At 40.6% G+C, this 13,666-nt stretch overlaps 1 protein-coding gene and 1 pseudogene across 1 annotated transcript; both read right to left on the minus strand.

Moving 5' to 3' along the window:
• Positions 1-1,023: 1,023 nt before the first annotated feature.
• Positions 1,024-2,100, minus strand: LOC127665500 (sperm motility kinase X-like; annotated as a pseudogene).
• A 10,025-nt stretch (positions 2,101-12,125) lies between these two features.
• Positions 12,126-13,043, minus strand: LOC127683165 (vomeronasal type-1 receptor 2-like). Its single transcript, XM_052180180.1, has one exon. The coding sequence runs from the start codon at positions 13,041-13,043 to the stop codon at positions 12,126-12,128; it is 918 nt and encodes a 305-aa protein (XP_052036140.1).
• Positions 13,044-13,666: the final 623 nt, after the last annotated feature.

A 13,666-nucleotide genomic window follows, 5' to 3' on the forward strand; every position in this document is an offset into this window, starting at 1 on the left:
CCCCCGCTTTGTTAGCCTTAGGCTATGCCTCTTACAGGTCTGCCCGCCTGAGCTCTCTGTCGTCCTGCAGGCAAAATGGCAGCGGCGTGCTCGCAGGCCTGGGCAAAAAAACCTCCTGCCTGGGTTGGCACCCCGATGCCCCCCCGACCCGCCCAGGGCCTGGGTGCAGGCCAACGCCCGTCGGGCTCAGACCACCGCGGTGTTGGCCTCGGATTATGTTTGTGTACCTCAGTCCGATCCCTGGAATACGGAACCAAGATGGATGCACCTCTCCTGACTGGTGGGAGGCCGAGTTCTGAAGTGGCCTCCGTGCAGGAAAGGCGCCGCACAACTGCAGCTGCTTGCTGCCCGGCTGGTCAGCGAAGGTCAGTGGTCGTGGGCGCAGGGCCTAACTGGTCCCTGTGATGCCTTGGTTCCACTGTTGATGGCCCTTCAGCTGGAGCAGCCACTGCTGCCGCTGCCGCTGCCGCTGCCGCTGCCGCTGCCGCTGCCGCTGCCGCTGCCGCTGCCGCTGCCGCTGCCGCTGCCGCTGCCGCTGCCGCCGCCGAAATCCTCGGGAAGACTAATCTTAATGGGGAAAATGCTTTCCACAAATATGCTGCCTCAAATTATTTTCAACAGGGTCCTTTTGTTGCACTGTGACACTTTACCATATACACATCTCTTCAGCCCCAGACCTTTAATCTGATAGTTACACATATTTAGAATGCACACGTACTTTTACAAACAGGATACCACACATCTTGGAACTTATTCTTGTCTATTCTAGACTTGATTTTTAGATACTAGACAGGGAAGAATGGCTCAAAATGAGTATCACTGCATTGGAGATATCGAGACAGGAAGATGAGGATCCTGCTTCAGGTCATCTTTGGCTACAAAGTGGCCTGTTGGGACATAAGAGACCTGGAGTAAACCACAAATGCTAACAGCATTACAGCGCTCCTAACGAGGATCTGAGGCATCAGGATCCACAGGAAGTAAAGGGCCCATTGGATATGCCTGAGTTCCATTCCATCAGAATTATTGATGAGACAATTTGAACATTAAAATCCCCATAGCAATACTATTACTATGAACCTGTTCCCGTTTCATGGCTTCTTCCTGAGGGAAGTTCTTTTCCTCCATGAGGCTCTCCTCCAGAGATGAAACCTGTGAGGGTAACATTCTTAGGTATGTGCAAGGATCCAGAGAGCTCCTGTGAGGACTGCAGAAGGACATATTCCTGTAAGGCTTATATATGATTATTCTCATGGTCCTGACAATGCTGGGCTTGGGGTGCCTGGGAAAGTCCTTGTAGAAATAGGTGGTAAACGTGCCTCACTGTCCTGATCATCAAGCGCCTCATGCTTCAATGGATGTTGGGTCTCCTTCAGGGAATTACTATCAGCATATCGATTGTAATATTGAAAGTATCAATGGAAATATGAGGAAGAATGCTGATATTTGCAGGTATGATCTTCCTTCTCAAAAGACCTCCATAGGAAAGGCAAACTCCATTTATGCACAAGGATTCCCTCATATTTCTCTTCTTGAATGAGTTCTGGGGCACAGTAGGGCAGTGTGCCACAGAAACCAGCCAGCTTCTGCCCAAGAATCACTTTAGCAACCAGGCCAAATTCATACAGCTTGGCTTCCCCCTGCAATTGATCAAAGTATTGCTGGCCTTAATGTATATATGCACAATGTAATGGTCATGGCAGTACTGCAGTCCATGTACTAACTGGGCAAATATTCTTTGAGTCTTACTTTCCTCTAAAGTCCCTGCTTGCATGATGGAGTTTAGTAGCTCTCACCCTGAGGCATCCTCCATCATCAGGTAGGTGATCTCTCTTCTCTGGACCTCATGAAACTGTTTGACGATATTAGTACAGCTAAGGGATTTCATAATTCTGACTTCCCTGCAGATGACTGAGATGTATTTCTTAGAGTTTTGGGGAATTTTTACAGCCACAGAAGTCAATGTGGGGATATGAAGGCCAGTTTCACCACTGAAAAGTTTGCTTCACCTATGGTGGTCAGCATCTTATAATTAATGATGAAATTCTTCTTAATAGAGTAGTAGGCTTTTAGGTTCTGTTCTGTGATCAGGCTCTCCATGATTTGTATAGAACCAAACTTTCAATGAGAAATAAATAATATCTTTTAAAACCTGGCACAAGAGAATGTTCAGGTCTACTATTTCTGAACTCAAAAACACAAGCATAATTGATAAATAAGTCAGACGGCTTAGTTAGGTCCTTTGAAGATTTGGGAAGAGAAGAACAAGGCATCTTCTAAACCATTATCAACACTATGCCATAGACCAGGTTGACAGGGACCAACTGCAAACTGAAAGAACAAATCAGAGGATCATGGAAGGTAAAACCTGCTCATTGGAGAGGACACCCATCCTCTACCCTGGTCTCAGCATATACTGTGTGCCAATGCACCAAGAAAATCAAGTTTTAGAGGAGTGGATAAGACAAAAAAACACTCCAAAACCCACAGCGTCTAGGGTGGAGAACTGGCTCTGGAGTCCAGAATGTTAGCTAGTCCAGCAGAAGACTGGTGTTTGGCTCTCAAGACCCAGGTTAAAGGCCCTAATTTGCTCTAAGTCCATCTCTAGAATTATCCTAATCCTGTGGCCTCAAAAGGCACAGCACACTTATAGGCAGTACAAGACACTTAAAATATTTATACAATTTTTCTATATAATGTTATTTCCGACCTTTGAAGGTCAGAAGAGGACATCAGATTCTCTGGAAGTGGCACTACAGGCAGTTGTAGTGAGAGGTTTGGTTTGTATCAAATCAGAGCTATTGTATATGAACATGTTATTATTTTAACTACAGGTATGGGACAAGAGGCTTATATCCAACTTTAACACAATTTTCCAAAAATCTGATTCCCCATTCTGACCTCCACAGAAGCCACCAAGGACATGGTGCTGAGACACACAAAGAGGCAAAATACTCACACACATAATTGAAAACTAAAATTTTTTTCTATATTTTTATTTTATTATTTATTTATTTATTCATTTTTCATGAATATAAAGTTCATTTACATTTCAAATGCTAAAAGCTTTCCTGGTTTTCCCCCTCCCTGAAAACCTCCAACCTCTCCTCTCATCCCCTGCCTCCAAGTATATGCCTCTCCACCCAACCCACTCCAACCTACCCCACCCCTCGATTTCCCTTTGTTGGGGCATCTATTCAGCCTTCACTAGACCAAGGCCCACTCCTCACACTGATGCCTGGCATTCCAATGCTAAGGCATTCCTATGCCACATTTTTGGCTGGAACAATGTGTACCCCTTGGTTGATGGTTTAGTCTCTGGGAGTCCTGGGGTGTCTGGGTGTCTGACACCTTTGTTCATCCTAAGGGGCTTTAAACTTATTCAGCTCCTCTGAACCACCCTACAACTCTTCCATTGGGGACCCCATGCACAGTCCAATTGTTGGCTGCTAGCATCTGCCTCATCCCTGACCTCAAGCTCTACTATAGAGCGATAGTGATAAAAACTGTTTGGTATTGGTATGCAAACAGGCAGGAAGATCAATAGAATAGAATTAAAGACCCAGAAAAGAACCCACACACCTATAGTAACTTGATATTTAACAAAGGAACTAAAAGCATTCAGTGTAAAAAAGGCATCATTTTTAACAAAGGGTGCTGGATCAACTGGAGGTCAGCATGCAGAAAAATGCAAGTCAATCCAGTCTATCTCCTTATACAAAGCTCAAGTCCAAGTGGATCAAGGACCTATACATAAAACCAGAACCACAGAAGCTTATAGAGGAGAAAGTGGGGATGAATCTTGAACACATGGGCACAGAAAATTTTTTTTTGAATAGAACGTAAATGGCTTATGCTCTAAGAGCAAGAATCAACAATTGGGACCTCATAAAACTGCAAATCTTCTATAAGGCAAAGGACATGGTCAATAGGACAAAATGCAGTCAACCAACTGGGAAAAGATCTTTACCAGTCCTACATCCAATAGAGGACTAATACCCAATGTATACAAAGAGCTCAAGAAGTTAGACTCCAGAGAGTCAAATAGCCCCTTTAAAAATGGGGTACAGAGCCAAACATGGAATTCTCAACTGAGGAAGCTAGAATGGCTCTGAAGCACCTAAAGAAAGGTTCAGCATCCTTAGTTTCTGGGAAATGCAAATCAAAATAACACTGAGATTCCAACTCACACTGGTCAGAATGGCTAAGATAAAAAACTAAGGGGACTTCAGATTCTGGAGAGGATGTGGGGAAAAAGGAACACTTCTCCATTGTTGTTGGGATTGCAAGTTGGAAAAACCACTCTGGGAATCAGATTGGTGGTTCCTCAGAAAATTAGACATAGTACTGAGGACCCAGCTATACCACTCCTGGGCATATACCCACATGATGCTCCAACATGTAGTAAGGACACATGCTCCACTATGTTCATAGAAGCCTTATTTATAATTGCCAGAAGGTGAACCAAACCCAGATGTCCTTCAACAGAGAAATAGATACAGAATCTGTGGTATATATACACAATGGAGTACTATTCAGCTATTTAAATCAATTTATTCATGAAATTCTGAGGCAAATGGCTGGAACTAGAAAGTGTCCTCCTGAGCCAGGTAGCCCAATCAGAAAAGAACCCACATGGTATGCACTCACTGATAAGTGGATGTTAGTCCAATAGCTCAGAATAAACAAGTTACACTTCATAGACCACAGGAAGCTCAAGAAGATGGAGGACTAAATTGGAGGTGCTTTGGTTCCTCTGAGAAAGGGAGCAAAAAAGGAGACAAAGTGTAGAGCAGAGACTAAGGAAAGGCCACCCAGAGACTGCCCTACCTATAAACAGTATCAATAAACCACGACACTATTATGGATGACAATAAGTGCATACCAAAAGTAGCATGTCATGATTGTCTTCCTTTTATTTTTTATTGGATATTTTATTTATTTACATTTCAAATGTTATCCCCTTTCCTGATATCCTGCCAGAGGTTCCCTATCTAACCTACTTCTCCTCATTCTATGAAGCTGTGCTTCCATCCACTCACCCACTCCCACCACCCCGCTCTTGCATTCTCCTACACTGGGGTATTGAACTTTCATGGGCCCAAGGGCCTCTTCTCCCATGAAAAAAGTAAAATGGGCCCACACTTAGAGGTGAGACACCACCATCTTTGCTCCCATGACTGTGAGAGGGACAGACTGGTAGGCAAGGATCATTAGAGTAGAGGATCACTTGGGACACACACTGCCAAGACTCCAGGCACCCAGGAGCTTGGCAGCAACACAGCCAGCCAGCTGGGGCCCTACCCTGCTAGGGTCATCTGCCCTGCAGGGAGGCAGTTATAGGGAGTCCTGTGCTTGGAGGTGGGGTGCCACCATCTTTGTATCTGTCACTGAGTGGAGGGGCAGACTTGTAGGTAGGGATCACTCAAGTGGGGGATCGCTTGGGACCTGCCCCACCAGGACTCTGCCTGCATCCAGGAACTCAGCAGCTCCACAAAGAGCCAGCTGGGCACCTACCCTGCTGGGGGTCATCTGTGCTGCAGGGATGCAGTTGGAGGGAGTCCCGCACTTGGAGGGGAAGTGCTGACATCTGTGCTCCTGTGACTGTGTAGAGGGGCATCTGGTAGGCAGACTGGTAGGGATCACCAGAGTAGAGGATCTATTGGGACACACAGTACCAGCACTCCACGTGCACCCAGGAGTTTGGCAGCACCACAGCAATCTGTCCCAGGAGAAAGCAGCTCATCCAGGGTTGCTGAGATAGGCCTGTAGCCACAAAGAGGGTCAAGCACCAGCCAGTGGCAGCAAAACCAACTAATACCAGAGATAACCAGATGGCAAAAGGCAAATGTAGGAACATTGCTAACAGAAATCAAGACAATATGGCACCATTCAAACCCAATACTCCCACAACAACAAGTCCTGGATACCCTAACATACCACGAAAGCAGCATTTGGATTTAAAATCATAGGTCATGATGCTGAAGGGGGGCTTCATGGAGGGCTTCAAGAAGGACATAAGTAACTCCCTTAAAGAAATACAGGAGAACACAAGCACACAGGGAGAAGCCCTTGAAGAATTAAGGGAAAACACAGCAAATCAGGTAAAGGAATTAAATAAAGCAATCCAGTATCTAAAGAGGGAAGTAGAAACAATAATGAAATCACAAAAGGAAACAACTCAAGACATAGAAAACCTAGGAAAGAAATCAGGAGTCATGGATATAAGCATCAAAAATGGAATACAAGAGAGAGAAGAGAAAATCTCAGATGCAGAAGAGACCATAGACAGCATTGATACAACAGTCAAAGAAAATGCAAAATGCAAAAAGCTCCTGAACCAAAAAATTCAGGAAATCCAGGACAAAATGAGAAGACAAAACATACAGATTATAGGTATAGAAGAGACTGAAGATTTCCAACTTAAAGGGCCAGTAAATTCTTCAACAAAATTATAGAAGAAAACTTCCCTAACCTAAAGAAAGAGATGCCCATGAACATACAAGAAGCCTACAAAACTCCAAATAGATTTGACCAGAAAAGAAATTCCTCCCGTCATATAATAATTAAACACCAAATATACTAAAGAAAGAAAGAATATTAAAAGCAGTAAGGGAAAAAGGTCAAGTAACATGTAATGGTACACCCTATAAGAGTCACACCAGACTTCTCACCAGAGACTATGAAAGCCAGAAGAGACTGGGAAGATGTCATGCAAACCCTAAGGAAACACAAATGACAACCCAGGCTGCTATATCCAGCAAATCTCTCAATTACCTTAGATGGAGAAACCAAGGTATTTCATGACAAAAACAAATTTACACAGTAACTTTCCACAAATTCGGCACATCAAAGGATAATGAATGGAAAACACTAACAAAAGTAAGGAAACTACACACTAGAAAAAGAAAGAAATTAATCTTCTTTCAACAAACCCAAAAGAAGATAACTAGACAAACATAAAACTTGCATCAAAAATAGCAGGAAGCAGCAATCACTATTTGTTAATATCTCTTAACATTATTGGACTCAATTCCTCAATAAAAAAGACATAAGCTAACAGACTGGATTCATAAACAAGACCCAACATTTTGCTGCATGCAGGAAATGCATCTCAGTGTCAATGACAAACACTACCTCAGAAAACACTTTTCTGAGCAAATGGTCCTAGGAAACATGCTGGAGTAGCCATTCTAATATCCAATAAAATAAACTTTCAAGCAAACGTCATCAAAAAAGACAGGACTCTTTATACTTGTCAAATTGAAAATTTACCAGGAAGAACCCTCAATTTTGAACATCTATGCCCCAAATACAAGGGCACCCTCATTCATAAACGAAACTTTACTAAAGCTTAAAGCACACATTGCACCCCACCCAAAAAATGTGGGTGACTTCAACACTTCACTCTTTTCAATGGACAGATCACAAACTAAACAGAGACACAGTGAAACTAACAGAAGTTTTGGACCAAATGGCTTTCATAGATATCTATAGAACATTTCATCCTAAATCAAAAAGAATATACCTTCTTCTCAGCACCTCATGGTACCTTCTCCAATATTGACCATATAATTGGTCACAAAACAGACCTCAACAGATATAAGAAGATCAAACTAATTCCATGCCTCCTATTAGATCACTATGAAGTAAGGGTGGTCTTCAATAGCAACAAAACAACAGAAAGGCCACATGCACATGGAAGCTGAACAATGCTCTACTCAATGGTACCTTTTCAAGGAATAAATAAGGAAAGAAATCAAAACCTTTTTATAATTGAATGAAAATGAAGCACAACACAACCAAATTTATGGGACACAATGAAAGCAGTGCTAAGAGGAAACCACATAGTTCTGAGTGCCTCCAAAAAGAAGCTGGAGAGAGCATACACTAGCAGCTTAACAGCACACCTGAAAGCTTTAGGACAAAAAGAAGCTAATACACCAAGAGAAGTAGAAGGCAAGAAATCATCAAACTCAGGGCTGAAATCATCCAAATTGAAACAAAAAGAACTATACAAAGAATCAACAAAACAATTTGCTGGTTCTTTGAGGAAATCAACAAGATAGATAAACCTTTAGCCAGACTAATGAGAGGGCACAGAGACAGTATCAAAATTATTAAAGTCAGAGATGAAAAGGGAGATATAACAACAGAAACTGAGGAAATTAAAAAAATATCAGATCCTACTACAAAAGCCTATACTCACCACATCTGGAAAATCTGGATGAAATGGACAATTTCCTAGACAGATACCAACTACCAAAGTTTAATCAGGATCAGATAGACCATCTAAATGGTCTCAGAATCCCTAAAGAAATACAAGTGCTCATTGACAGTCTCCCAACCAAAAAAAGAACAGAACCAGATTGTTTTTGTGCAGATTTCTATCATACCTACAAAGGAGACCTAATACCAATACTCTTCAAACTATTCCACAAAATAGAAACAGAAGGAACACTACCCAACTCATTCTATGAAGCCACAATTTTGCTGATACCTAAACCACACAAAGATCCAAGAAAAAAGAGAACTTTAGGCCAATTTCCCTTATGAATATCAATGCAAAAATACTCAATAAAATTCTTGCCAAGAACACATCAAAAAGGCCATTCACCATGATCAAGTAGGCCTCATCATAGGGATGCAGGGGTGGTTCAATATATGAAAATCCATCAATGTAATACACTACATTAACAAACTCAGAGGAAACAAAAACACATTGTCATTTCATTAGATGCTGAGAAAGCATTTGGCAAAATTCAGCATCCTTTCATGTTAAAGGTCTTGGAAAGAACAGGAATTCAAGGCACATACCTAATCATAATAAAAACAATATACAGCAAACTAATAGCCAACATCAAAGTAAATGGAGAGAAACTTGAAGAAATCTCACTAAAATCATGGACTAGAAAAGGCTGCCCTCTCTCTCCATGTTTATACAATATAGTACTTGCAGTTCTAGCTAGAGCAATTAGACAACAGAAGGAGGCCAATGGGATACAAATTGGAAAGGAAGAAGTCAAATTATCACTATTTGCATATGATATGATAGTATATTTAAGTGACCCAAAAAACTCCACCAGAGAACTCCTACAGCTGATGAACAACTTCACCAAAGTGGCTGGATATAACATTATCTCAAGCAAATCAGTAGCCTTCCTATACTCTAAAGATAAACAGGCTGAGAAAGAAATTAGGGAAATGACACCCTTTACAATAGCCACAAACAATATAAAGTATCTTGGTGTAACTCTAACCAAACACGTGAAAGATCTGTATCACAAAAACTTCAAGTCTTTGAAGAAAGAAATCAAAGAAAACCTCAGAAGATAGAATAATCTTCCATGCTCTTGGATTGGCAGGATCAATATAGTAAAAATGGCCATCTTGAAGAAAGCAATATAGATTCAATGCAATTCCCATAAAAATCCCAACTCAATTCTTTATAGAGTTAGAAAGAGCAATTCTCAAATTCATCTGGAATAACAAAAATCCCAGGATGGCTAAAACTCTTCTCAACAGTAAAAGAACTTCTGGGGAAATCAGTATCCCCGACCTCAAGCAGTACTACAGAGCAATTGTGTGAGCAACTGCATGGTATTCATACAGTGACAGGGAAGTAGATCAATGGAATTGAATTGAAGACCCAGAAATGAACCTACACACCCATGGTCACTTAATCTTTAACAAAGGAGCTAAACCATCCATTGTCAAAAAGATAGCCTTTTCAACAAATGGTGCTGGTTCAACTGGAGATCAGCATACAGAAGAATGCAAATTGAACCATTCTTATCTTCTTTTACTAAGCTCAAGTCCAAGTGACAGAACACCAATAGCTTATGCTCTAAGATCAAGAATTGACAAATTGGACCTCATAAAATTATTTAGTTTCTTTAAGGCAAAGGACATTGTCAAAAGGACAAAATGGCAACCAAGAAATTGGGAAAAGTTCTTTACCTACCCTACATCTGATAGAGTGCTTATATACGATATATACAAAAAACTCAAGAAGGTAGACTCCAGAGAGCCAAATAACACCATTAAAAATGGGGTACAGAGTTCAAGAAATACTTTTCATCTGAGGAATATCGAATGACTGAGAAGAACCTCAAGAAATGTTCAATATCTTTAGTCAACAGGGAAATGCAAATCAAAACAACCCTGAGATTTCATCTCACACCAGTCAGAATAGCTAAGATCAAAAACTCAGGAGAAAATAGGTTCTGGTAAGGATGTGGAGAAAGAGGACCACTCCTCCACTGCTGGTGGGGTTGCAAGCTGGTACAACCACTCTGGAAATTAGTCTGGCAGTTCCTCAGACAACTGGGCATGATATTTCTGGAGGGCCCCACTATACCACTCCTGGGCATATACCCAGAGGATTCCCCAGCATGTAATAAGGGTACATAGCAGCCCTATTTATAATAGCCAGAACTTGGAAAGAACCCAGATGTCCCTCAACGGAGGAATGGATACAGTGTGGTATATATACACAATTGGGTACTTTTCAGTCATTAAAAATCAATGAATTCATGAAATTCTTAGACAAATGGATGGAACTGGAGAATATCATCTTAAGTGAGGTAACCCAATCACAAAAGAAACTCATGGTATGCACTCACTGATAAGTGGATATTAGCCTAGAAGCTTGGGATACCCAAGACACAATTCACATATCAAATGATGCCCAAGAAGAAGGAAGGAGTGGCCCCTGGTCTTGGAAAGGCTCAGTGCAGCAGTGTAGGTGAATACCAGGACAGGAAATTGGGTAGATTGGGAAACAGGGGGAGGGAAGAGGGATTATGGGGCTTTCAAGGAGGGGGAGCCAGGAAATGGGGAAATCATTTGAAATGTAAATAAAGAATACATCGAATAAACAATAGAAAAAATAGAAAACAAACTATTAAAAAAGAAACTATAATTGGTTTCTTTACTTTGTGTGTACATGTTCAAGCTCATATTTGTGGAAGTCAGAGTACTACTTAAAAGAGTTTGTTCTTTTCACTAAGTAGGCTCTGGAGCTCTAACTCAAGTACTCAGTTCTAAGTGGAGAGTGCTTTGAATGCTGAGATTTCTTGCTTACTCTTATTATGAGAAGTGTTATGATCAAGACATGGTGCTACAGATTTGTCAGTTTTAGTGTTGGTGCAAATCTGTAAAACAGGAGAGTACCATGTCTTGATCGCAATCTGTGAAAAGTTACTTGAAGCCTCAATATTAATTTTGTAACTCAGTGTGAATCTATTCCTCAATATAGAACTTACAAACTGTTGTTTCATATTCTATTATTTCAAGCTCTTTCATTATACCTGTTCTTAGCAATTTTCCCCATCAAATTGGAAGTGAATTGTCAATTGGGTTGGATAATTTACTAAGTTTGGGACCAGAAAGAGATGGCTCAGCAGGTTAGAACCCTTGCCGCTTTTGCAATGGTTCATAGCTTGATTCTTAGAAACTATATTTGTAGACTTACACATGTTTGTAACTCCAGCTCTAGGGGTATTAGACATATTCTTCTTTAGGGGGATAGAATCCACAGAAATACATACACATCTAATATATATAAACAAAATAAAAATTAAAATATTTCTTTGTTCACAGGAGTTAAGTACCACATGTCATATTTTGAGTTTCATCACACTGACAGTTATAACCACTTCAAATTTTACCTTGTTCTCTATAATGCTTTGGTCATTTTCAGGCAGATGGAAGTGTTAGATGCTTGATCTTAATATTCTGAGAAAATAGTTTTGTGACTGAGGAAGCCACTGACAGAAAGAGTAACAACTTTGCCTCCTCATTGTTATGATACCTTCTGTCTCTTGTCTGATAGGCAGATGTTTCTGATGATTGAAAAACAATTTCACCATGGTCCAGAGTAAAAGAATGTGCCAAGGCCTGTCAGGAGAAGATGTCCAGTTTGGATCTTGGTATGCTCCCTGGTCCTGAGAGATTAAACCTCTCAAGTCTGCTTTTGCCTCTTTCTTCTTGATGTAATGAGCAGTAGAGTGCACCATGGCCTGTTCATACATAGATGTTTAAAACATATTTATGGAATTAAAGTATTCAATGGTATTAGTAAAGCTTTCTTTTGTATTTGGCATTTTTAGTGACTCTGGCTTTCAACAGTTGAAGAGCACAAAACAAGGATACTTACGGTCTCTGAAGATCAATAATAAGGGAGAAATTGTGGGGAAGCTTATGACCAAAACTTCACTAACATTCCTCATGAACAAATGAGAATCTAGAAAAAAGGTGTGAAAGATGACACAAATAAAATTTAGAAAATAAAAGCTAACAAATGTGACCACCAGCATCAGGATAGTGTGGGTTGCTCTGATCCCAGCTTGGCCTCTGGAGTCCTGATTGGGAGTGTGGATGTGCTGCATTCGCTGGTGATGTCTGTGGAGGAGAAGCACCATGGAGACACTGGTCCAGACCATGATGCTCATGAATGTGGCATCATGGAAAATCTGCAAGATGAAATAGCCTACACTGAATCTTGAAGTGGAACAAAGCAATTTGCTCTTAGAGTCAGTGTTATTATCTGTTATTTGTGGACCAGTGACCTTAATTGGAATGTAGATGTTATTTAAGACACTAAAGAACCAACAGCTGCAACAAGAATAACTTGCTAATTTTGAGACACTTGCTCTGAGAATAAGTTTACCTCTATTAACAGGAACAAGAGTGACAAACTGATGGACACTCAGGACACAGGTGGAACACAAGTTTGCACTTTTTGCCACTAGGCGAGTGAAGAATTCTAATTTACATTTGAGGTCTGTTTGAGGATTTCTTGGAGCAAAAGCCACCACCTTGTTTGGAAATGTAGTGAGGAAGAGAATCAAGGCATTGGCCACAGCCATATGGCTTAAAATCACCTGTGTTGGCCTCTGCTGAGAACCAGTCAAGATTGGAGAGAAATTGTGGACAAACAGAAATACATTGGCCACAGTTCCAACCACAAACTGGCAAAGCAAGAGGATCTGAAGAGCCACTTCTTCAGTGGTTTTCAGGGTTGTACCATGAGCCGACATGGAAAGGTCATTCCTGATGAGATGATTATGTGGAACACTGCTGTCTTTAGGAATCCATTCCAATATCCATGCTTACCAATTGATTTGGGATCATTTCTTATCTTGATAAGTGAGACTGTCTTCTATCATACTACAGGAACTTTGCTTCTTGAACAGTTCATAGGCTGTAACTCAGAATAAAATTCTATACTTACTGGATAATTCCCTCCTCAATATTAATTTTATAATACAATTGCAACTTTATGATCACATAGGTCAATAACCTCCACAATAACACACATTTAAACACACCATGGGCTGTGCATATGAATAAAGACAAGAAAGAGACTAGTATGAGTATGTGATTCCATCATCAGAATTCATTACAATCAGGACAATGTGTAGGCTGCACATTGCGTGTCACTTATTCAATAATATCACTTAAACAATAAAAATATACATATTCCATTCTCAGATTTTTCTCATCAGAATTCCATATAATTAGGAGGGAAAGGAGCCTGCAAACAGTATGTAACTTAATCATCAAAATAACTTCATTGATATAAAGAAAATACAAATATACCATAAAGACTTAATAAAGTTTCTTCATGCTGTAGTAACATGTGAAAACAATGTGAATATTA

The sequence above is a fragment of the Apodemus sylvaticus genome, chromosome 1 (assembly GCF_947179515.1).
Source record: "Apodemus sylvaticus chromosome 1, mApoSyl1.1, whole genome shotgun sequence".
Taxonomy (NCBI): domain Eukaryota; kingdom Metazoa; phylum Chordata; class Mammalia; order Rodentia; family Muridae; genus Apodemus; species Apodemus sylvaticus.